We start from the raw sequence: 24487 nt of genomic DNA on the forward strand, positions 1-24487 counted from the left end.
GCGGGTTAGACAGAATGGGCTAGCTCCTGGGTGCGCTGGGGAGGAGGGGGGTATGGACTTACCCAGGCACGGTGGGAGAACACAGAGTATGGTGGGAGGGCACTCAAATGCCCCAAGTACTATGTAAGGCATAAGAGCAAAGACTGGTGTGTGTATATTCAGCTGCTGCGAATTTATTCGCTTCCAATCAATTGGTTGGTGGAACAGTCCAAGACTGATTAAGTGATAATTTTTCAATACTATTAAAGAGCCAATCTGTTGAATCAAGCTCACAAGACCTCAGGACCCTTTCCATAAATCAGCAAAAGGTTTTTGTCTCCTCAGTTTGCAGTACAACAGAGCCCAAAATCCAGAGAATCCAAGTTTCAGACAAAACATCGACCATCTACACGACACAGTTCCCATCTTGTTTCCCTTTTTGACTTGAGATTACCCTAGAGATCAGTCTGTTTCCATTATAGACAGAATCTGTTGCTGAATCCTGTTTGACATGTGAACGGCTGGGAGGAGCTGAGGACGGGGCAATATTGTGACACAAAGTATCTCGTTTGAACCTTGGAAGCTCAGTTTATCAAGCTCCAATCTGTTGGGTTTGAATCCCAGTAATAATAATAATCCTTGCATTTGCTATAGCACCTTTCACATCTTCTAGACAGTAGAGTCCATTCAGGACTTCATTACTGTTGGGTCTGTTGGACGTTCAAACAAAGTTGCCAGTTTTAATAAATGTGAATCATTGAGTAATGAAATAACATTTGGTGGAACTGACTGAGAAGCACAGCTTGGCACAGACCAATGGGTTAGGGCCTTTCACTCTCACTATACCGTCACAGCTGCATCCATCCATGTTCAACCTGTATCCTGCCCGGCAGCTACACTCATAACCACCGGGATTATTACTGCAGTCCTGGGCACAGCAGGCCACCCGAGTCTCACACTCATTTGAATCTGCAAGAGATCAGAGAACGAAGAGCAAGTAAAATCACAATAACCTGAATCTCATCTACAGCAATAAGTGACTATCACTCAAATATATATCCGCAACAGACACATATCGTAGGGTCAGTTAATCACACAGCTAATCACATTAGCCAGCGACAGGACTTCACTACACAAAAAAAGGTCTCCAAAAGTCTATCTCATGAGGTAAAATAAATAGGCGAAGGAAGGAGTCAGAGCTGCCCGTTGTGCAGTGGAATGGGAGTGGATAAAAATTGCACAGACAGAGAACTGATCTGTTACACAAGCTTCAAAAAAAAGTTTGCGGGAGGTTTTACTCTTGGCCATGGTGGGTACCTAGGCACGTGCGTGAGTCCGAGTCGAGGAGGTATCCTTGGTTACAAGAGCAGCGCGGTCCGTAGGTTGTGTGCTCGCAGTGGTGAGAGCAGCCACCATTCTCTTTGTCACAGCTGTTTACAATCTCCATCTCAATGCCTGTTGGGGTTTGAGGGGAGGAGTGGGATTGGGAGAAGGAGGGAAGAAAGAGGAAAGAAAGAGGAAAGTGAGCATAAAATGAGAGGATGAGCTGATTGCACCACGTTTGTGGGACACTGCTGTGCGCAATTGGCTGCCGCGTATCATTCACACAATATACAATCAATTCACTTTACAGTATATTCTGTGAAGCGCTTTGAGATGTCTCGAAGATGTGATAAGGCGCTATATCAAATGGAAGGATTATTATTTATTATTAGTGTAACCACAAACCAGTGCCTACCAGTGGAATGTCAGCCATTGCATCTAATTTATTTACACTGTTATGCGCATTGTTCCTCCTGCTCCCTGTAGCCTCACTGTGTGTCACCACTGTTTCTGGCTCGATTTCATCTTCTCACCTACTCTTTCCAACATTCTGTCCTGTACTGTCAATCTTGATCGCTCGCCTGCATTTGTTTAAACCGTCACTACATGGTGTAATTACTTATGAAATGTTTTGAGATGTTTCAACATCATAAGCACTGTAAAACTGCAAGTTCTTTCTTTCTCAATAATTTTTTTCTTCTTTTAAAATAACTTTTACTGCAGTTGCTCCCTCTGGAGGCCACTGGAATCCTGTTCACAATAGCCATTTCATCTTCCACTTTGTTTGTCCTTGTGGAACATTATGAATCAATACAGTGTCACTAGGAAGAGAGGAGAGGGGAAGATGGGTCCTGCTTTATTGAGGTTATATACTGGAGGTTATATCACAAAATGAGCAATAACAAAGTCCCACCATTGCTTTAAACCACACAGACTGTCCTTAACAACAAATGCCTCATTATGAGAGAGTAAAGGCACAGAACGGGAAGCTCGGTGCTTAACCACATGTCAATTCCACACCTTATTGCTCCACTTACGGTAACACTGTTTCCCATCAGCTCCCATCTCAAATCCAGGATTACAGACACAGCTGTACGATCCCAGAACATTGACACAGCGATGAGCACACATTGCAATTCCCGTGAGACACTCGTCGATATCTGTAGGAGGAAGGCCAGAGGAGAAGACATCCAATCAAATTCCATCAGCAGCAAAATATCCCAAAGAGCAACCTATTCCTTCTCAGCAGCCATAGAGACAATGATAAGGCTGCAAAGTCAGTCGGCTCTTTAAACCAACACTTTGCTAGGGTGACAATCCTGGGCAGCGTCTTGCTCAAGGGACTGTTTCAGAAACAGCAAAGACCATGATTGAGCCCAGGGTCTGGTGATTCCATGATGTCCGTTTGCCAAGCAAGGGCCAAACACTTACTCACAGGCAGTTGCGAATTCAACCATTAGAGGGCTGATGGTTCTATTAAAGCTGTGGATCCTACAATATGAATCAAGCCCTTTCATCCTTATTCTATTGATGCCGCTCTCTAATAGTAATCCCTTGCTTTGTCTCACGAGACGGAACCAGGAGAGAGAACAGCGCTGAATTCTGGCTCTGATAACAGCCCATGCCCAGGCAGCTCACTGATGCCCCACACAGACACCTGGAGCTTGACAGTTTCGTACCATCACATGTTTTCCCATTTGCCGTCAGTTGATACCCGGGATTGCAGTTACATTGTGCCGTTCCATCTTCACTGTGGCAGATGTGCTCGCAGCCACCATTCTGATCACTACACGGATCCTTCACTGGCAATGAAAGAAAGTGCCAGTGGTCATTTCTGAATTAGCATCAGTTAACACTCTGCTGGCTGTAACACACTCACTCACCGTTTTAACTAATACATACACTGTTGTAAGACAGCAACAACAATTTACACTTAAATAGCACCTTTCACCTATAAAATGTCTCCATAGCACTTTACAAAGGCAGAGTTGGAGTTGGGAGATTGAAGGATCTGTCATGACATAACAAACTGGTGGAACAGGTTTGAATGTCCTGTCCACCTCCTGTTCTGTTCTATTATGTTTGTAATTATTTATTTCATGCTGGGATCTGACAGCCAAAAGTCAGAGGAGACTTCCATCACACCAACTTGAGCTGCCGTCAAACCTAGTTGGCAGAGCTAAAACCCGGGATATTTATTATTCTCTTTGGTTACCGAAAGGGAAATTGGCCCAGTTTGGTGTGGCCTTGTCAATGCCATTTTAGACAGTGCAAACACAAAAATCATGTCAATATCGTGTGCACCGATCATTAAAAAAAAACCTTTGTAAAGGGAATTTCAGACTCTGATGGGGACAAGTCTTCAAAAATTCTGCCCAACTTCAAACATTTTGGACAAACAATACCTCCTACTGAACTGCTGCCACGCTCTTGCCTTACATTCACAATGCTTCCCATCTCTCTGCAGCTGGTAGTTTGCTGGGCATTTGCACAGGTAATGGTCGTCGCTGATCTGCACGCACTCCCATTCACATCCGCCATTGTTTAGCGAGCAGGAATTTACAGCTGATGGGGAGGAGACAGAAAAGAGAAACTTAATTTAAACTCACCATTTCTGACCTAAAATAGGCAGTCGCCTACAAAAATGCAGAGTAACTGCAGTTTATAGTGAATCCTGTGAAGGAAGTCCTTTGAGACATCTTCCTAATGTGAAAGGCTCTATATTAAATGCAAGGATTATTGATGCATTTCTCCCTCCTCCAATATAACACAATCTCTGGGAGTCTGAATATTCAGGTACAAAGCACTTCATCTTCATTGTAACACGTGGAGTCCTGTAGCTCAGTGGTTAGAGCACTCGCTTTGCAAGTGAGAGACCTGAGTTCAATTCCAGGCAGAGGGCGAAACCTTGGGCAAGTTTCCTTACTCCACACGCCTAATAATAATCCCTCCAAAAAAACAAAAACAATAATAAATTGGTCATTTTCAATCTACGACTGTTTGTGGGACATTGCTGTGCGCAATTGGCTGCCGCGTTCGCCCACAAATATACAGTCAATTCACTTTACAGTCTATTCTGTGAAGCGCTTTGGGACGTCCTCCCGACGTGAAAAGCGCTATATCAAATGCAAGGATTATTATTATTATTATTATTATTATTAACACTCTCCTGTGGTTGGAGGAGGAAAGAGAGAGCGACAGGGAATACTTATAAGATGGTTGCAGAGAGAGAGGAGAAAGAAAGGGATGGCATGAGTCAATCGCAACACCAATGATCTTTTTTTTAATTATGTGTTTATAACAAATTTATACAAACAAATCACGAGATCCCTTAAGAAGTTGAAAACTATTCACCCCCCCCCCCCCCCCCAAAGAATTAAAGGCTGCCTTCAAGGAGTTGTGCCAGACTGCAATTAAGTGCAAACAGCGTTAAATAACAATTTAGCTCTCATACCAGTCTCTTCTCTAAAACTGCTGTGACCTTTGATTCCAGATTACTGCTTGTTTGTTGAAATGGAAAATTCTGGGATTATTCCCTTCCTCCCATTCCCCCATCCCCCCCTGCTTCCCGCTTTCCCAGAGAATCAGCCTAGTATCTGCTTTCCCGTGAAGACTTTGTGGCTCTGTCTCCTGCAGAAAAATGGGATGTTGTCTCTGTGTTCTGCACCTGCCACTCACATTAGCACCTATCCACCAAAAGCCAGATAAGCATCAAGGCATTAGGGGGTTAGCACGAGAAGTATGAAGGGTGTGAAAGGTGAATAGCCAGCCAGGACTATTCACTTGTGGCTTTTGGGCTTGGGGATGTAACACCCCCACCTCCCCCACAGCAACATAGATTTCAAACAGACAGTGTGAGGATTATAAAACACACTGAGGGCAAAGGTGACTGATGAACGACGTGAAACACAAGCTACATTTCTTTTCACTCAACCTCTTGGGGTCAACTGTGTTCAGTGCTGAAGATTTGTTAGATTACATGTGGTGCAATAGCAACGGGGGAGGGGGGGGTGGAGAAAGAGTTTCAAATCTCCATCCCGTGTTCCCGTGTTTGCTTTGCTTCTCCACTTTCCTAAGCCATGTGATTATGGCTATTTACTTAATTGTACGACTATCTCATCTACCTGTCTAGATAAAGAAGTTAATAATTATATTTATTTCCCTTCTCCCTTTCCTCTCCTGAAGCTACCAACTGAAGCTGGACTAGGCACTCCCTGATTCTTTTACTCAAGTGACTATTTCTCTTGGTGTTGAGATGCTACCCTGCGCGTGAGGCGCTATATTCATAGAATGTTACGGCACAGAAGGAGGTCATTCGGCCCCTCGTTGTTGTTAAATGCATAAAATGCAGTCAACAACTGCTGGTCTTCTCCAGACCTCAAAGCTCCATTTATCTGCTATTTTTTGTGGGAATCTGTTGTGTCAGATTGGAAAGAAGATCGTTTCAACCTCTAGTCAAACCTTGGGTAAATCTGTGCCAAACATATAGAGTATAACTGCAGCCAGCTATATTGCCACTCAGGCAATACTGTACCTAATAATACCTATAGACTTCTTCTATATCTCTGCTCCATGGTGCACACAACTGATGAGTTCAGTGCAGTTAGACCATGAATTTGGCTGACCACTTACTAATGCAAGTGCGACCGTCCGCATGGATCCTATACCCAGCCTCGCACTCGCAGTAGAATGAGCTTTGGGTGTTCACGCAGCTCTGTTGGCAGCCTCCATTGACCGCGGTACACTCGTCCACATCTATTAAAGAAACAATATTCAGGCACCTGCCAAGCTCAAACAGTTTTAGAGAATTTTTTTCCCTTTGGGGGAAGATGCTTGGGTGATGCTCTAGAAAGCAGGAGAGTACTGTAAGAAAGAGGATGGTATAAATCAAATGGATGGTTTGGGAGAGCATAAAGAAAGGGAAGTATGGTGGTTGGAGGCTATCAGTCACAACGCCCCCACTCGCTGAAAATCACTCCCACAATCCCTTTACGTTAGTCGTCTCCACACCTTCCAAATCCCCTTAAAAACCTTCTAATGACCATGAATTTGATGAACATCCTTCCATTCTCCTTCCGTTCCTTCTTGTTCGGTGCTCCCTATCTGTAAGTGCAAGCTGTTGAACGAAGCCAAGCTAGAGCTGTAAACACTTGTAGATTCTGTTTGTGAAAAGCTAAAAGTAAAGAATAGGTTAGGAGCTTAGGGGCATTTCAAGCTCTCAGCTTCTATGCCTCCTTCCTGACCCTTTCTTTAGTTGTAAGTCAATTGGTTCAGGTTCTTCCGATTTGAAATCAAACAAAAAAAGATATATTAACTGGGACTGACTGGTTAAGTTAGGACTGCCATGTTATATAGAGTAAGGCGCAACAGAAGAATACTCCCTGTTGTACCATTGTGATATCAGGCATCCCTCATAACATAACCAAGGCACTGTAACCCAACCATCTGCAGTCTTTACGATGTGCTTTTGGCTATTAAAAAAACTGTTCTAAGATGCACCTGTTGGACTTTACAAGATTCTTTTATTTAGTATTTTTTTCATGTTGGCTCAACGGTTGCCTTCACCCGCAGTGCTGATGTGAGGTCCATCACAAAATGGTGCAGGGTGGGTGTGAACATGAATTGGGGCAGTCACTTGCTCTCAGAGCATATTGTTCAGGTCAGTGGAGTTGAGGAGCAAAGGGCAGAGAGAAATTCAAGTGCCCCTAGAAGAGGCAAAAACAGCGGTCATAAAAAATGGTCTGTTCCATACTCCGCACTCCCCATTTCCTACAACAGGAAATGATTGTTTGTAGCACATTAGTCTTGTCTTTTGAGGATCATATGTATACAGTTCTGGTGAAACAGAAAGCACAGAGCCAAACTGTTCTGCTACAGTTCCAGACTTGTCTCAAGCTCCATAACTCTCAGAACTGAAATATCTGGCATCACATTTCGGAAAAAATCCCCTCCAACCACCGGCTGTTTGGAAATGAAACATGTCCCTTTGGAAAACCCTCAGCTTTACCATTTGTATAATAGGTTAAACAGGAGTTCTCAACGGCTGCTTAATAGTTTACATCCTTCAATGATACTAAAGGAGTCAAAAATAAACCTGGAAGTGTGAGTGCAGGCTGTACATAGGAGCAGGGAAACCAGCCAGAAACAGACTCCGGGTCCTCGCCAGACCAGAGTCTCCACTAGAGACACTGTAATGAAGTTGGGGACCTGTACGCACGTGTCTGCACAAACAAGCTGAGTGTTTGAGTGGATATAGCACAGGCCTAGGAATATGAATAAACTTCAGAAATTTTAGAAGAGAGGAAAGTGCCTGTAAGTTGATCTTGATTGATCTTAACCCCACTTTCTCATCATCTTTTCTTTAATCTCTTCTCTGAAGCCCAGGCAACAACAACAACAACAACAAATTGCATTTCTATAGCAACTTCCCTATTAGGAGGATTTTCCAAAATGCAGGATAGTTGAGGGTTTGCACCCGAGCTGGAGCTTGGAATCAAAAGGAGTGTAGGGCAAGGGAGTGGGAGGATAGCCGAAGGCACAGTCAAAGAGGAAGGTCTTGAGACAAAGGCCTTGAAGGGAGCAAGAATTGTGGCGAGACGAAGGGACTTCAGGATGCAGTTCGAGAAGATGGGGGAAGCCAGGCTGAAGGCTCGACCGTTAATTGTGGGGCAGATATGGAGTAGTCCAGTATCCGCTGAGCGGAAGGAGTGGGCAGGTTGGCAAGGCTTTAGCAAGTCACATCTCTATCTCTAGCAGAGTCTTGCTTATAGGGAGTTTACTGTAGTTATTCATTTCATGACTGTTTATGGAACTTTGCTGTGTGCAAATAGACTGATGGGTTCACTTACAAACAGACAGTCACTACACTATCCTCCCCAGTCTTACCTTCACAGGACAGGCCGTCAGTGCCAAGCCGGTACCCCCCTGAACACTTGCAGTAGTAGCTGCCAATGGTATTGCAGCATTCCTCCTGACAGCCACCATTCCCTCTCACACACTCGTTCACGTCTGTATAAGGGAGAAACAAATAACAACTCAGTTATGATAAATCCTCCCCCCCAACCCACAACACTACTGTGTACAGGGGAAAGCAAGGTGATATGTACAGCTGAATCGAAATGTGTCCTTGCCTGATGTACGCACCCGGTTTCCAGCAAGGAGAGCCTGTGGATAGCCAAGGAGAAGAGAAACCCTAGCTGTTCATTTCTGCCCTCCTTTGCCCACGGTACTGCTGTGCACAATTGGCTGCTGCATTTCACCCGCAAAACACAGGCAATTCACTTTACTATATATTCCGTGCTTTGAGACACCTCAACAACATGATAAAACGCTATGTCAAATGCAAAGATTATATTATTATTCTACACCAATTATTCATACAGATTCCCAAGTGAACAACTTGCCTTTAGTGCTGCAAAATGGGTAACAACAACAACAACAAGATTCCATTTATAGAGCGCCTTTCACGTCGGGAGGACATCCCAAGGTGCTGGACAGTTGGGTCAGGACCCGAGCAGGGGGGAAATGGTCAGGCTGAGGGGAGGGAAGGGAAGTGGTGCTGTTCCCTCCAGAGCAGCAAAGTGTATCTCTACAGAGGTACAGTCTCCGCATATCCACACAGGGCAGAACATGCACCTGCAACCTGGTCAGTTAGCCAGGGCAGTTGTACGTTGTAGCCTCCTGTAAGGTACATCAGAACAAAGTGTGTGGCTGGGTTAAGAAGAAGCTGAGAGGTCATGAAGCACAAATCCTTTGTAGCCTTTCACCTCCCTTCCCCCTGAGCCCACCTGCACCTGTAGCCTTTGAAGCCAGGAGGTCTCGGAATTGAGACAAAGGAGGCACATTGTCGACAAGCTTTTGGCTTTCGGTTCCATAAAAATTTGAAGAAAAAGGAAATGAATTCATGTCAATTCCAGTCCGGTACAGGAGGCAACGCAGGAAGTGAATAATTACGCCGTTATGTGGCCGACAACTAATCACCTCATCATTGTGCTGGCTGCCTCACCGGGGACAAAGACTTCTATTTCCCGTCATTACTCCGGGAGCGCAGAGCGATGGCAACAGGGGAGGAATAAATAACCGTCTTAGCTCTAAAACACGAGCCAGCGAGGAACATCTGCCAGATCCATTGCATCAATGCGAGAGAAACCAATCCACAACGTACACATACTCCAGCTGGGACCAATGTCTCCAAATTCAACATTACCTCCTTGTTCTTGTGTTCAAATATAAAATTTAGAATCCCAGTTGTTTTTTATGATCTTGTTCCCCATGTTCTTCCATACTTTGGGGGCCTGGGGACCTTGGATACAGGAGTTCCATTTAATAATCAATGAATGGAAATCCCAACCTCCCTCCTCCCACTTATCCGTATGTTAGCTATATTCCATTTACTGACCTTGAGAGGTTAAACGTGGTATAATTTCTGTAATGTACACATTGTCTTCTCAAGTAATATTGAGAATATACTCAATTTATCATGTTGAAACAACTCAAAATGTTTACCAGTAGTTAGTAACTTTTTTTATATATAGGCAAACATATCTACCAGCAGCAAGGACCCACAAGGAATTCCCTTCTCTTTTCCAATAGTGTCAAGGGACAGTAAACTGAACAGGCAAACAGGTTCTTAGATTTAACATCTTAGCCAAAGAATGAAATCCATGACAAGGCAGTCCTCCCTCAATAATTCACTGAAGTGCCAAGCTAGAATATGATCTCAAGACCCAATATGGGACTTGAATCCCCACCTTGGTGAGTGCTACCAACTAAGCTGAGCTCAAAGTTAGATGAGGGGCTAAGGTCCACAGTGCTAGTCAGTAATAAGGTTGAGAAGAACAGGGAGCACAAATCAAAAAGTAGTGGTTAGGTTGAGTCAATGCTCATCCAATAGAACAACAACTTGTATTTAAATAACGCCTGTCACACCTGGACGACAGATACCTGTACAACACAAAGCTGTAGCACGTCACCACACCAGAAGCATGGATACAAAGTCATTTTGTCAAAATTCTTTAATGTTATCTTATGTGAAAGGCACTACATACATCAGTGCAAGTAGTTTTTGTTCCCGTCCCACTGGATTTCAGCAGCTGATTTTGTAGATGTTTAAATTACATTCTTAAATTAAATTACATTCCTCACAAACCAAAGAATCTCAGAACTCAGCGGAAGGTTCCATTTGTTCCCATATTAATCTGTTGGACCTATTGTTTCCTACTTTGAAAAGCAAATGTGCAAAAGAGTCTTTCCCCCCAGAATCAACCATTGTGGAGTCCTGTAGCTCAGTGGTTAGAGCACTCACTTTGCAAGCGAGAGACCTGAGTTCAATTCCAGGCAGGGTGAAACCTTGGGCAAGTTTCCTTACTCCACCCGCCTAATAATAATCCCTCCAAAAACCAAAAACAATAATAAAAAAAATTGGTCATTTTCAATCTATGACTGTTTGTGGGACATTGTTGTGCGCAATTGGCTGCCGCGTTCTCCCACAAATATAGTCAATTCACTTTACAGTGTGTTCTGTGAAGCGCTTTGGGACGTCCTCCTGACGTGAAAAGCGCTATATCAAATGCAAGAATTATTATTATATTATATATTATTATTACACTGCAGGCAGGAGAGCTGTTCTGCTGCGGCAAAGCTGAGGTTCCAGTAGAATGAACTTGCAAAGCTCCAAACTGCCTCCAAGGGTTTTGGCAAGGTTATATCAGACCCAATTACATAGAGCTCCTTACAGTATACAGTGAAGCTTTCCCCATACACACAGACCTCCTGAAGATACAGATTCATCCAAGGGTATGGTTCTATTGCTGCGAGCTGACCTCCACTAGCTCAGCCAAATGACTATATGTCCTGCATGTGCCCAGGGAGTAAGCTTCAGTGATTTAGTGGTCAAAGCATTAGAGCCAAGCTGACCCCATCTTCAGCCAATAACCACACACTCAGTGTCCGGCAAGACTGGGAAATGTGGATAAATTGCTCCTTCAGGCTCCCACCCCCACCACCCAATGATAGCATCCTGACTATCATCCTGAGATCAGCAAACTCAGCAACAAGTGGGGAACAAAGATACAGGCATCTGATCTGTGTGACTCAGTTCCACATAGGTCAGAATAAGGCAGCTTGTAGGGTAGTTAAGCAGATGCTTCTGTGGACCTGTCTCCCTGGTGCATTCAGGCTCTTATTTCCCTTCGCAAAATGTCACCAGAATTAATTATTAATTCCATCTCCATCTGATATTTGCAGAATTTAATTTTTTTTTGAGATTCGCAGAATTTCAATCTTTTTTTGAAAATGTCAGGAGTTTATTTTTTAATAAAAAATTGCTATTGTACATTCACGTTAATGGGAAAAAAGTCACTCCTGTCAGGACCTAGTTAGCTTCTATACTATACTACAAAGCTTCTGTACAGGAGCAGGAATGCAAACTTAGAAAGATGAACATGCGACATATGATACCAGCAATAAATGAACCCTTCCCCTTACCCAGTGTGCACTAAACACAGATCTGGGAATGGAGCACCAGAGGCCGGGTGCCAAGTGGCTAAAAGTCCACCCGCAGATAGCAGGATGTTACATGCACAATATGCTCAACCAATATTATGGATGTTCTACTGGACCTTACCCCATCACCCCACCAACACACACACACACACAGTTTGTGATTTACACTTTTTCACCCAGTGTACAAGACACCATGTGCAGGCAGGAATGTCTCCCAAGTCCAACAATGAATGTGCCGCTAGGTGTACATTATTACAGGAAATAAATCACCACTAGAACACAGCACGCTGCCAGCACCTTCATTAAACAGCAACTGTGACCACCAGTACGCCCATTCAGAGGAACACATCCTTGGCAGAACTCCAGGCCTCCCGGCCTCTGAAATTGAATGGAATGCTAACTGCAGTAATGGAACTCTGACACCACAAGTGCATTCCACAGGACTTCCCCATTTCCACAGTCGGGCTTTGGGATATTCTCCCACGAAGACAAATCAGAGTTGGCCTCTTTGCTTATGTACGCTTGGAGAGATTACTGTATTCCAGAAACAAGGAACTACTAGCAAAAGTACATCCAGGTCTGTAGAACCATGAAATAGGGCACTATCTCCTACTCTCATTAGTTTTTTCTAGAATCTCTTTCCTCTTGTGAAGTAACTTCTAACCTCACTCAATCTTCCATTCCTACTATCTTCAGCGTTTGGGGCTATATCTAGCCAAGTGGCCTTGATTTATCTCAATGTTCTCTCCCAGTCTTTTTATCATTGGTGATTTTTCTCTAGCATCCTCCCTTCCCCAATCTGTCTCCATCACTGCCTTTCTCCACTTTATTTATTTCAAGACACGTGTGAGCGCTTGGGAGGAAAATTGGTGGCAAAAAAAAGTTTATTTGTGACTCTCAACCCAACAGCCCCCCCCCCCCCCCCTCTTTAAATGTTTTCTGAAAGAAGAGACCCCCCACCTCAGTGTCATTGAATTTTTTTTATTTTTTTGGTCAGCCGAGTATCTGAAATACTCAGAAACCCATCACCGTGCTTAAGAGTATCCAAACCAAACTGAGAATTCCATGCATCCCAACTACACATGGAAATTCCAGAGATAGATTGTTGGAATGGAATGCGCACTCTCTCCCTGGAGAGACGCATCCTGCTTACCTAATTCCGGAAAGTATTAGGCACAGGTTAACAAGAGCCATGTGTGTCTGAATCCATGTGTGACCCTTGACAGCGAAAGGCAAAAGCCTATATATCCATAAAATAGAGCACTACACCTGATCCGGAGGGACCATTACAGCTGATACCAATCTTGCCTTCTTTCCACATCACTTTTAGGGCTCACTGGGCAATAGTTAAGAAAAACCTGGCTGAGTTCCCTCTCCCCAATTCAGGATGCTGGGGCAAAATTTAGCAATAACTACTGCCATCCTGGCCGAGATCAGCTAACTCAACACAGATTTGTGACTAAACTAAAGAACTTCTTGTTCTGTATTTTCCAAATAAATTAATTGAACGCAAAAGCTTATTGCAAGAAAATCTCCTATAGCAAGCAATGGAATTTTGGACAAGCGCTTTGTGACTGTAAGAAGCAAAAAAAAGTCAGATTCATTGATAGCTTTCCCTGTCCTCCAAAAAGCTACACAACATACTATAAGGTAAACATACCTCAAAATTGAGCTCAACGGGCTGTGGGACAAATGCTAATGAGGCCTGGGTTGTACACAGAAACAAAGGACTTAGCCAGTCTTAGAGATAAGCAATTTTCACTGCCAATAGCTTAGAAGTTTTATAAGAATAGTTATTATCAACAGAAGGCAGCGACAGATATAAATGATACTCTCACTGCACTTAAGAGCATGGAATGCAAATAGTTCAACATTTACACTGTGCTGAAGGGAGGGTCAGGCAGCAGTAAGGGCTAATTAACATGCTCTGGAGGCAGATCCCCTGAGCCAATGGACTGCTCTTGTCCCAGAAACTGAAGGATCATTAATCTTGGGAACAATGAAACTCTAATTATAGGATTACAAATGATAAAAATTGCAGTCATTTTTCAACACTGAAACATCCATTGTCTGCTAAGTGGTGTAGCCGGATCCATCTTAAATGCATTTAGAAAGAATGCTTACAGGTTCAGGACACCACTAGTGGAACACCCATCAACTGAGACCCACAGAGAGTAAAAAACATCCATTTGCTTGATGATCCAAACTGCAATACTCCAATCAAATATATTCACATGGAAGCTTCTTTTAGTGCATCTGGTCAAAGTTTCAAAGGGGATGTAGCAATTGGGAAAAGTGGATTAAAACAGGAAGGGAGTGAATAGATGATAAAGTGGTCTATGAAGCTATCCCTTCACCTCTGGGATCTAGATTTAAATCTAGCCTAGACTGAAGGGAAGAAAGAGATCCCTTATTAATGCTTTCCTCTGTTGTTCCTCCAGAGGTTCAAATACAGAGTCTATACCTGAAATTCCCTATATGGTCAGCTCCTGATTTCAATTAGCAGCTTATCCAAAGGATGAATGGTTCTGTGGGTTATTATGGACACCACCTCGTGTCTGTGTTTTGTTTTCGTGAAGGAGTTTGAAATCTTATATATTAGAAATCTGTATGTAATCTAAATCTGATGTTCTATTAATCTGTATATCCGCTTGTAATTACCAGGCTCAAATGTTGATAAGCAAAGTAATGGCTTTGGCGGCCTCTCAATGTGTTGAGGCTCATAATACAGTCCTGCATCACCTCTCCTTCACCCTCAGCTGCTCCTCAGCTGATCTGCTCCCCACACAGTTCTGGGTCTAGCTGCCCAGGTATGGAATTCACCCATTTATTTGCTGATCAACATTCGAGGTGGGCAATTATATCTGGACATACAGGCAAACAGAACATTAGATATAGATTACATTCAGATTTCTAAATCTATAAGATTTCAAAATCCTCAACCAAAACACACAGATCCAATATGTTGTCCATCATAATCCACAGGACCATTCATCCTTCAGAAGTGCTGCTATCTCTGCCCCAGCCCACACACAAGAGGGCAGACCAAAGGCACTAAGGAAATGATTAAAGTCCCATGCTTTCAAGTCTCATGATGCACATCTGTGCAGAGAGTTGCCTGCTAAAGCAATCTGCACACATGGTGCACTGGGCATCAAGTCTGCTTGTAATTATAATTCCATCTTTTTGCTTAAAGTTGCTGTTCATGTTTCTCAGTATCTGTTCTAACTCAACTGGTTAACTGTGCTGGCCAGCTGCGGAGAGAGGAAGGGGAGTTGTGTGACCAGCAACTGAGTGGGGAGGGGGTCGAGGCAGCAGATGGTGGGTTTCATCTGAGAGATGGTGGTTGAGAGGGAGGGGAGGGAGTATTCGAGGCAAAGGTACAACACCTTTATGAAAAGCCAGGCATGCGGGAAACATAAAATCAAATCTGATAGTGTTAGATATTATGGACAACACAGATATTAGTTAAATTGCTTCTGAGTTAGCCACTTTTAACAGATGTGCTTCACTAGGTCCGTCCCCAAAGTATATTTGTTGAAACCCTACTACTCAATGAAGCTTTGTGATGGGTCAGGCTTTCCTCTCCTCCTCTTTTGTTCTTTATATTCTTCAAATGATCAATGGAAATACAGTCTGCAGAGCCAAACTCCTGGCATGTTATCCCCTTGGAGTCTGCCATTTCCTCAACCATCCATCTCTCATTGGGCCTTGGATCAAGGCCAACTCAGCACTGAATTGCAATCAGTGTTGCTCTCGCAGCCTCACACGCCTTCAGCACCAGGCTGCAAGATCCACTCACCACCCTTCCCAAGAGGTGTGTTGATGTTTGGGGATGGGGGGGCTATTGTTGTCCTTAGATATAGGTTTAGCTGAGAAACAATGATCGGCCCAGTGGTGTGAAACATCATTGATGAGCTACAGCCAGGATTAGCAGAGAGGTAGGATGTGAGACAGGGAGAGTAAGCATGTGAATGTTTCTGTGTGTGTGTGTGTGTGTGTGTGTGAGAGAGAGAGAGAGAGAGCACATAAGCATGTACATGTGTGAGAAAGAGAGAAAGTATATAAGTGCGTGAGCAAGAGAGACAGAGCATACACACACACACGTGTGAGACATTGTATGTAAGACAGAGAATGAGAGAACACGTGTGAGAGAAAACAGGAGAAAGAGAGAGAGCAAAAACAAGAGAGAGAGAAAAAAATATCCGTAACTGTGGAGTGGGGGACTCACTTCTCCCAGTTACCTAGTTGCGCTTCCAATGGAAAATCAACAGAATAACGTGGAATAAGCAGGAAATGTGCCGCCCACGAGAGATGAGCTTCAGTCCCGAAGGCTCTTGTCTGTGCATCGCTTAATAGTTGTTGGAAAGGTTATGAGGGTTCGAGTCTTTATCAGTAATAAGCAGGTACCACATTTCCCACATTAGATTCTAATCTTTTAAATAGTGTAACAGGCTTGGGGAGGTGGTGACCTGATTAGAGGCAACCCAGGGGCACCCAATGCAGCACTGGGTCTGAGGTATGAGAAACCAGAGAGAAAGGTACCAAGAAGCGATAACCACACAGAACCCAAAAAGAAAGATAAGAAAGTTTGCGATGGACAGGCAGGAGAGTAGAGATGAGAGCTGGACTAAAATCACCTCTTAGATGGCAAGGTTTTAACTTCCCCTGCACGGGCATAAATAATACTTGCATGAGAGCACCAAGTGGAATATTCTGAAACTGAAGGAAATACCTAACCAATTTTTACAAAGCTATTTAACATTTAAATTGAATTAAATTAAATTGCCGTCCAGGCTACAATTCACAATAGAGTTATGCACATGTATAATAATAAGCGTTTCAGTTGTAGAATATTTGAGAAGCTGTTGTTATGCGATACCCTCAATTCACTCACACAACCTCTATTTATTTTATGAAATAAACAACAGATTTAGAGGAATTTGATTCTGTGTTTGTTGGGTCTCAAGTAATCTCAAATGTCAATTTTATTTCAGTCTTTCTCGAGCAAAGTGAATAACAATCTTTGCATTTGATATAGTGCCTCATCGTGTCATGGAGATATTTCAAAGTGCCTAATAGAGTTTTACTGTGAAGTGTAGTGATTGAGTATTTGTAAGTAAACTCGGCAGACTCTGTTTGCCTGGGGCTTCAGTAAACGTCTCACTCACTCACTCAAAGTTAAAGTTGAGAGAAGAATCCACATTACTGACTGTTGTTGGAGTTGATGAAGAGACACGTGGGGAGAAATTCCGCCTCCGATTAGAGTTACTTTGTTTATGTAACATTTTAGAGGTCCAGAATCTGGCATATTGTTGAGTTAGGTCTTAACTTTGCAGTTGGTTTTCTGTAGTTTTTAAAAGAACTTAGAGGAAACTTAGAGGCAATAGGCTTCAAAATTAAGGCTAGATTTAAAAATTTGCCTAATTCAGAAAGCTCTGAAATGCTATGTAAATAGAGTAAATTTACACCTGGGTGAAATCTCTCCCCAAAAACAGGCCTAAAATGCATCTTTTGCAATTATGCCCAGGGTTTTGGTTTCTCTTGGCCAAGTCCACTAGAAACTGGGTTGAAACAGTTCCAAATTCAGAGGAACATTCACCCCATCAGTCGAAGCTGGATCTAAACTCATAATTCAAGTACAACAACAACAACAAAATTACATTTGTAAAGCGCCTTTCACATTGGGAGGACGTAGTACAGTAATAATTAAAGGGGCTTAACTTGGAGCATTCCTTCACATGGATGTATGTGGCTGAATGGTTCACCTGATCAGAAGTTTTTTTTACTATCATTCTTGCCATATCATGGCAGGCCAGCCAGATGCTGAGCTTTTGGTTGCTTGCGTTCCCAATTTGCTGCACTTTCTGTTAAGCTTCAAGTCTGACAGGGTTGTAGATAGAACCTGAAACTTCAATTATTTATCCTTCACAGAAGCACGTGTATCGGACATATAGCGTTATGGGTTTCAATGTGGAGCTTTCAGGGAGACATTGATGTTTTCTAGCCTTGGGGGGTTACAAAACCAATCTGAAAGGGCAACACAAATAGATTAGGAGTGACGGCTCGAGCACAGCACACATCCAAATAACAGATTGGTTCAAGTATACCTTGCACAGTCTTGACAGCCTGCCTAACACCTAACAGGTTCCTGTGATATAATCCAAGACAGTCAGGGCTGTTGGCTGTCACACGAGAAGACATTGCTGTCTCAACAGGACTTAGCGAACACGGATTTAAAAGGGCAATATGTGGGGGACTGACCTTGCCCTGAAGAATGTGTAATTTTCTGCCAAACTTAGGTAGATTCATCACACCAAAGATGTGATAAGGCGCTATATCAAATGCGAGGATGATTATTATTCTAATAGTAGTTGTTTCGCGGGTGCGATCAATACCCCTCACACGATGTTGCCAGAGAGGAAGGGGGAACGTGTGCCAGAAGTGCAAGAGCAACAATGACTTGGTCGGAGGGAATTATTATCAGTGGAGTGAGGAGGACCAATAAGACACGATAAAGTGCTATATCAAAAGCAAGGATTATTATTTATTATCACTGTGGAGACTTGTAGCGTAGTGGTTAGCAAGCCAGAGGACCCAGGTTCGATTCCCAGTTTCCTTACACCACACATCTCTGTTTATCTAGCAATAAGTAGGAACCCTGTGGTTAGTCGATTGGTGACCCCTTTTCTGGGGTTAATAATCCTTTTTTTAAAAAAATAAATGTCCTCACTCAATCCACGACTGTTTGTGGGACACTGTTGAGTGCGATTGGCTGCTGCATTTTATCCACAAAATACATAGTCACTACACTTTACAATATATTCTGTAAATCACTTTGAGTCGTCTCAACGACATGATACAGCTATATCAAATGCAAGGATTATTATAAAATGACTACCAGATGGATAATCGGCCTTCAAACTGTTTCATGCCCAATTTTTTGCATTTATTTTCTCCTCTTCTCTCAGGAGGACACTAATTCTTCCAGTGTACAGGGCCCCAGGTTTTCCTGTCCAAATTCAACAACAGTATCTCTCTTCTGTTTTACTTGTCGGTGCAAGGGTTAACCTGCCCAGGGTTATTTTCGTTACTTAGAGAGACAGATCTGCTGAAATCTGCAATTCGTGCACTTTGATTGCCAAAGGTTCAGGAAATCGCCAAGTGTTCCCGAAGCTGAAATGGATGCCAGCAACGACGCGGATGGGTGGAGGAGAGAGTGAGAGAAAAACACATCAAAGATGTCTGCTAATTGAAAAACCTGGGCAGGCAAGGTCTCTGGGTTACAGCCCTTGACAGTTCAGAAATACCTTCTGCTAAGTGCTCAGTGGGCTGAAATAAACACTTTATAGCAGAAAAGAAGAAAAGAGAAAAGCTCATCAAATTACGTAACAATGTCCACAAACATTAGTTACAACAAATTCTCTCTCTCCTCCTGAAGCAGCACAACATTCACCGCCTTTGAACTCTACTTGAAGGGCGCTCGCTATATTCAACAGCACTCAAGTAGAATTACTGTCTTTTTTCATTGACAGCAGATTAAAAGATATTTAAAAAAGAGATTTCCTGCCCATCTCTGATCAGGCCTTTGCTTCCCTCAAGGATCAGGACGGTCCCAGTTGAATGCCTGGTCAGTGCTGAGTTGGTCCTTGGGCTGGAGAAGAAGCAATCAGCTAGGGTTTCTGTTCTTAGTTACTATTCAGTTACTGCAGTACTCCAGGGCACTGCTGATGACAGTCCAACCAGCCTGCCAGTAGCTGAGCAGGACAAATCCCTGCTCCCAGGGACTGGCCTGCCTCTCCAGGTTAACCATACAAGCCAAAGCCCAATGGGTAGAGTGGTCCTAGCTTGACAAGCAGTAGGAAGTATGGCAGACAGTGCCCTTTGTGACAATGAGGTTTTAGCTGATTAAACCCAAGCAGTACCCCAAACACATATTCTGGGGTCCCAATCCTTGGTTGTTGCTACCCTGAACCTACTACTCTTCAAAATTAGTGAAGTAGGGTGCGTCCCTCCAGGGAGAGTGTGCATTCCATTCAAAAGAAAATTTCCACATGTCGGCGGAATATATATGTGGCACTCTCAGTGTAGTTTAGATACCTTTATGCACGGCGATGGGTTTCCGTATGTGTCAAACAGGCAACTGAGCAAAAGAAAATCAAGTTATCCCTGTGATAAAGTGCATTTCTGTAGAACACAAGACTGAGCTCAGCAGTGACCCTTAAAAAAAATCAAAAGATTTCGAGAGGTTTGGGTAAAAAAAAGACCGGTCAGCCTATTTGATCTCAACCTTTCAGAATACCTAAGTCAGAACAACGACAACAACAAGATTCCATTTATTGAGCGCCTTTCACGTCGGGAGGACGTCCCAAGGCGCTGTACAGTTGGGTCAGGACCCGAGCAAGGGGGAAATGGTCAGGGTGAGGGGAGGGAAGGGAGGGAGCGAGGAGGGGGGAAATGGTCAGGGTGAGGGGAGGGAAGGGAGAGAGCGAGGAGGGAGTAGAGAGTCGAAAGGGGAGCTGAAGGCACGGTCAAAGAGAAAGGTCTTGAGACCGGCCTTGAAGGAGGAAAGGGAGGAAGCAAGGCGAAGGCACTGGGGGATGGAGTTCCAGAGCCTGGGGGCTGAGAGGCTGAAGGCCCGGCCACCGATGGTAGGGCGGTTGGGGCGGGGGATGTGGAGCAAACCGGAGCCAGAGGAACGGAGGGTATGGGCGGGTAGGTAGGGGGATAGTAGGTCGGAGAGGTAGGAGGGAGCAAGGCCGTGAATGGCCTTGTAGGTGAGGATGAGGATCTTGAATTCGATCCTCTGGGGGATGGGGAGCCAGTGGAGGCGAGCGAGGGTGGGAGTGATGTGGTCCGAAGCCTGGTGCGGGACAGTACACGAGCTGCAGAGTTCTGAATGACCTGCAGCTTGTGGAGGGAGGTGCCGGGAAGGCCGGCGAGGAGAGAGTTCCCATAGTCCAGCCTTGAGGTGATAAAGGCGTGGACCAGAGTTTCAGCAGTGTGAGGGGTGAGGTAGCGCCGTAGTCATGCAACATTCCGGAGGTGATGGAAAGCGGTGCCAGTTGTGGCGCGGATATGAGGGAGAAAGGACAGCTCAGGGTCGAACAGAACCCCGAGGTTCCTGACCGGCTTTGAGAGGTGGAGAGTGCAGCCTTGGATGCTGATGCTGTCAGCGCCTGAGGTGCGGAGGCGCTGACGTGAGCCAATCAGGAGGGCCTCAGTTTTGCGCACGTTGAGCTGGAGAAAGTTATCTCTCGTCCAGGACTCGATGTCGGACAGGCAGGCTGTCAGGACATCGGTGGTCGTGGAGTTGAGGGTAGAGGAGGAAAGGTAGAGTTGGGTGTCATCCGCATACATGTGGTAGTTAACCCCATGTCTGCGGATGATGTCACCAAGGGGGAGCATATAGAGGGTGAAGAGGAGGGGACCGAGGACAGAGCCTTGAGGGACACCGCACGAGACAGTGCGGGGGCCGGAGGAAAAAACATTCGTGGAGACAAAGTGAAGATGGTGGAAGAGGTACGACCTAAACCACTCAAGGACAGGGCCTTGAAGGTTTAGGTGGGAGGACAAGCGGTGGAGGAGGAGAGTGTGGTCGACCGTATCGAATGCTGCCGATAGGTCGAGGAGAACGAGGAGGCAGAGGGAGCCCTGGTCACAGATGGTCAGGATGTCATTGGTGACCTTGACCAGGGCAGTTTCTGTGCTATGGGCAGCACGGAAACCCGACTGAAGGGGTTCGAATAATGAATGGTTGGAGAGGAAAGAGCGCAGAAGGTAGGTTCACTGTTCAAGTGAATGGTAATAATCCCAGGATACCATTCGAAAAGAGAAGGGAGTTCTTCCCATTTTGTTCTGGCAAACAACGCTACAAATAAAAGTTGTTTGTGGGATGCTGCTGGGCACAAATTAGCTGCTGCATTCACCTACAAATACACAGTGGCTCCAACTTACAGAAAGTCTGTAAAGTGTTTTGAGATGTTTTGACATTATAGCCCCTACACCAAATGTACTAAAGAATCTTATTATTAATATTTACCAAACATGAGGTCTTCCCATTAGAAAATGTTGTGAGCTACCAGAAAGCAGCAGAACCACATCTCAACAAAAACTGGTCCATTCAGGAGATAAAGAGAGTAATTTGGGATACACCAGACAGTTACTGTAAATCAAGCTACGCAGGCCTCTGTGCCAATCAAATGGACTCTTGGCACCAGTTCAATGCTGTGCTCCAGGGGATTCACAAGTAGGAAATGAGGCTTTCAGGAGATTAGCCAGGCCTCCTTGCCTGGGATTTATCCAGCATCATGTTCCCGGGGGAGGTTTGTGGGGGGGAGGGGGGGGTTGGATGTAAAATAATCATGGTACAATTCAAACTGTAAGTCCCACTTGATCTGACAAGCGTTAAACAATCTCTGGTGCTGAATAAGAGCAAGTAGTGAGTACAGATCTAATGCCCACCACGTGTAGGGTGCATCCCCACCTCAGTGGCTCCCAAACCTTCTCCACCAGCGGAGGCTAGATCCCACGGTTGCCCCCCCAACGGACCCTTCTGAGTGACCACTCGGCAGATAATGGTTGAATGAGAAAGGTTTGGCGTCCCGTTAAGGTTGAAACAAACCAGAGACGAAAGAGGAATCAAGTCGTGGTTCAACAATGCAAAGCTTGGGTTTTGAGAGTTAAATGTTGTTAAGGAAGGAAGGCTGAGGGAGTTGTATTCTGAGGGAAAGAGTGACTTAGAGCAGGAGACAGAGATTTGTTTTTTCATTTAAAACCTGTTTTCACGTTAGGGGAAGGATGTAATTTTGTTCTGTTAAGCATTCCTTTGTTATCTAAAGAACATTATTTTGTTGCTTTCTTTAGAATCGAGGAGCTGATACACAAAAGCCTGAACTGATGGAATTGAGGGTTCATCAGGCAGCCTTTTCCCCATTACAAACAAGACCTATCCTCAGTTGAGGTAGACAACCGGCACCAACTCCTTCACTAGAGATACCTGGGTTTTGTCCAAAAAAAAGTCAATCTACTTTACAGTATATCCTGTGAAGCGCTTTGAGACGTCTCGACGACGTGAAAACCAATATATCAAATGCAAGGATTATTATTATTACAGATAGCTAATTTCAATTGGTTCTCTTTTTCTGCACTGTTAGATTTGTGCAGATGTTGGTTAGTTTACATCCAATCCCCCCTCCCCCCCCACATAAAACCATCCAGGAACAACATTGTGAAGTCCTGTAGCTCAGTGGTTAGAGCACTCGCTTTGCAAGCGAGAGACCTGAGTTCAATTCCAGGCAGAGGGCGAAACCTTGGGCAAGTTTCCTTACTCCACACAGAGCCTAATAATAATCCCTCCAAAACCAAAAACAATAATAAATTGGTCATTTTCAATCTACGACTGTTTGTGGGACATTGCTGTGCGCAATTGGCTGCCGCGTTCGCCCACAAATATACAGTCAATTCACTTTACAGTGTTCTGTGAAGCGCTTTGGGACGTCCTCCCGACGTGAAAAGCGCTATATCAAATGCAAGGATTATTATTATTATTATTATTATTATGCTCCTTCACTGGACATGAGGTTATAAGGGAGCAGCTAAGTTATCTACGAAGGATGATCAATTATTTTTCCCCATCTCGGGGTAACCCATACCAACCTCTCGATCAACGATGATCACCCAGTCCTAGGAAACCAAGTATGGGTCGCCTTCCTTGTATATCATAGGCCTCACCCACCCTTGATTTCTGAGGCCTTTCAGGTTATATTGTTATCAGTCTTCATGAGAAGTGAAGCCTTTTAAAGTTTCTGCTGTTTACTTTTCTGTTACATTTCTCTCTCTCTAAAGCCCTGAGGATCTGGGAGATCACAGGCAAAACCAAACCTCTTACCAAGTATCCACCCACATATGCTGTCTAGCAGTACTAAGAAGATAGCAATCAGCAAGAGGTATACCTTACTCTTCCCCTGGTCCAGGGGTGCTGAGATTAACTGTAACGCCTTCATCCAACTCAGAAGTGACCAGGGATTCAACCTGGAAGCTTCCTGGTTTGTATAGTTTGTTTCCATGCTAAAGATTGTCTCTATCAACTCAGCCATCGAGGGAGTCAAAGAAGTTTCAATGTCAGATTGGGGCTATACATTCAGCATCTTCCCCACATAGAATGCTGGAGAGCTGAAGGACTGTAACTGAGAGGCTCAACATTAATCCTCCACATAATGTCCTGCATTGTTATACCATTAAAGTTAACAGCTTTGTAACCCAAGAATGCTAACAATGTACATGGTCCTGATCCTCGCTAACCACTTCCTGACATTTTTTGAGAGCTAATAATGTGTTTGGTCTGTACTGCAGTTCTGGGTTGCAAAACAGATAAACATCATACAACCTTCAACTCCCACTGCGATGCCTCTCAGTCGAACCTTTGTTGCTGGTCTGAGTTCCAATTTCAACGATGCCGATTAGCAGTCTATATATTACTAGTGGGGGTTTTGTGAATAAATCACATCTCTTATTTCGGTAATTCCTTTGAGGAGCCAGCCCTGTCTTGTCTGTGACACGACACTCCTGCAAACAACCAAAGGATACCCAGTGTACAAGCCAAGGCATGTTTAACAGAACTCTGCTGGGCAAGAAATGTTCAGAAGTTCCACAGGAATCAGTTAGTGCATAAAAGGACGGC

At 44.2% G+C, this 24487-nt stretch overlaps 1 protein-coding gene across 1 annotated transcript in view; it reads right to left on the bottom strand.

Annotated features, from left to right (window-relative positions):
- LOC103180698 (multiple epidermal growth factor-like domains protein 6) overlaps positions 1 to 24487 on the bottom strand; it is an 82711-nt gene that overhangs the window by 21886 nt on the left and 36338 nt on the right. Inside the window, 7 exon segments of the mRNA XM_007896693.2 lie at positions 826 to 948; positions 1297 to 1434; positions 2340 to 2462; positions 2982 to 3104; positions 3742 to 3867; positions 5935 to 6057; positions 8188 to 8310. Coding sequence (XP_007894884.2) covers positions 826 to 948; positions 1297 to 1434; positions 2340 to 2462; positions 2982 to 3104; positions 3742 to 3867; positions 5935 to 6057; positions 8188 to 8310 — 879 coding nt within the window.

The sequence above is a fragment of the Callorhinchus milii genome, unplaced genomic scaffold (genome assembly GCF_018977255.1).
Source record: "Callorhinchus milii isolate IMCB2004 unplaced genomic scaffold, IMCB_Cmil_1.0 Scaffold11, whole genome shotgun sequence".
Classification (NCBI taxonomy): domain Eukaryota; kingdom Metazoa; phylum Chordata; class Chondrichthyes; order Chimaeriformes; family Callorhinchidae; genus Callorhinchus; species Callorhinchus milii.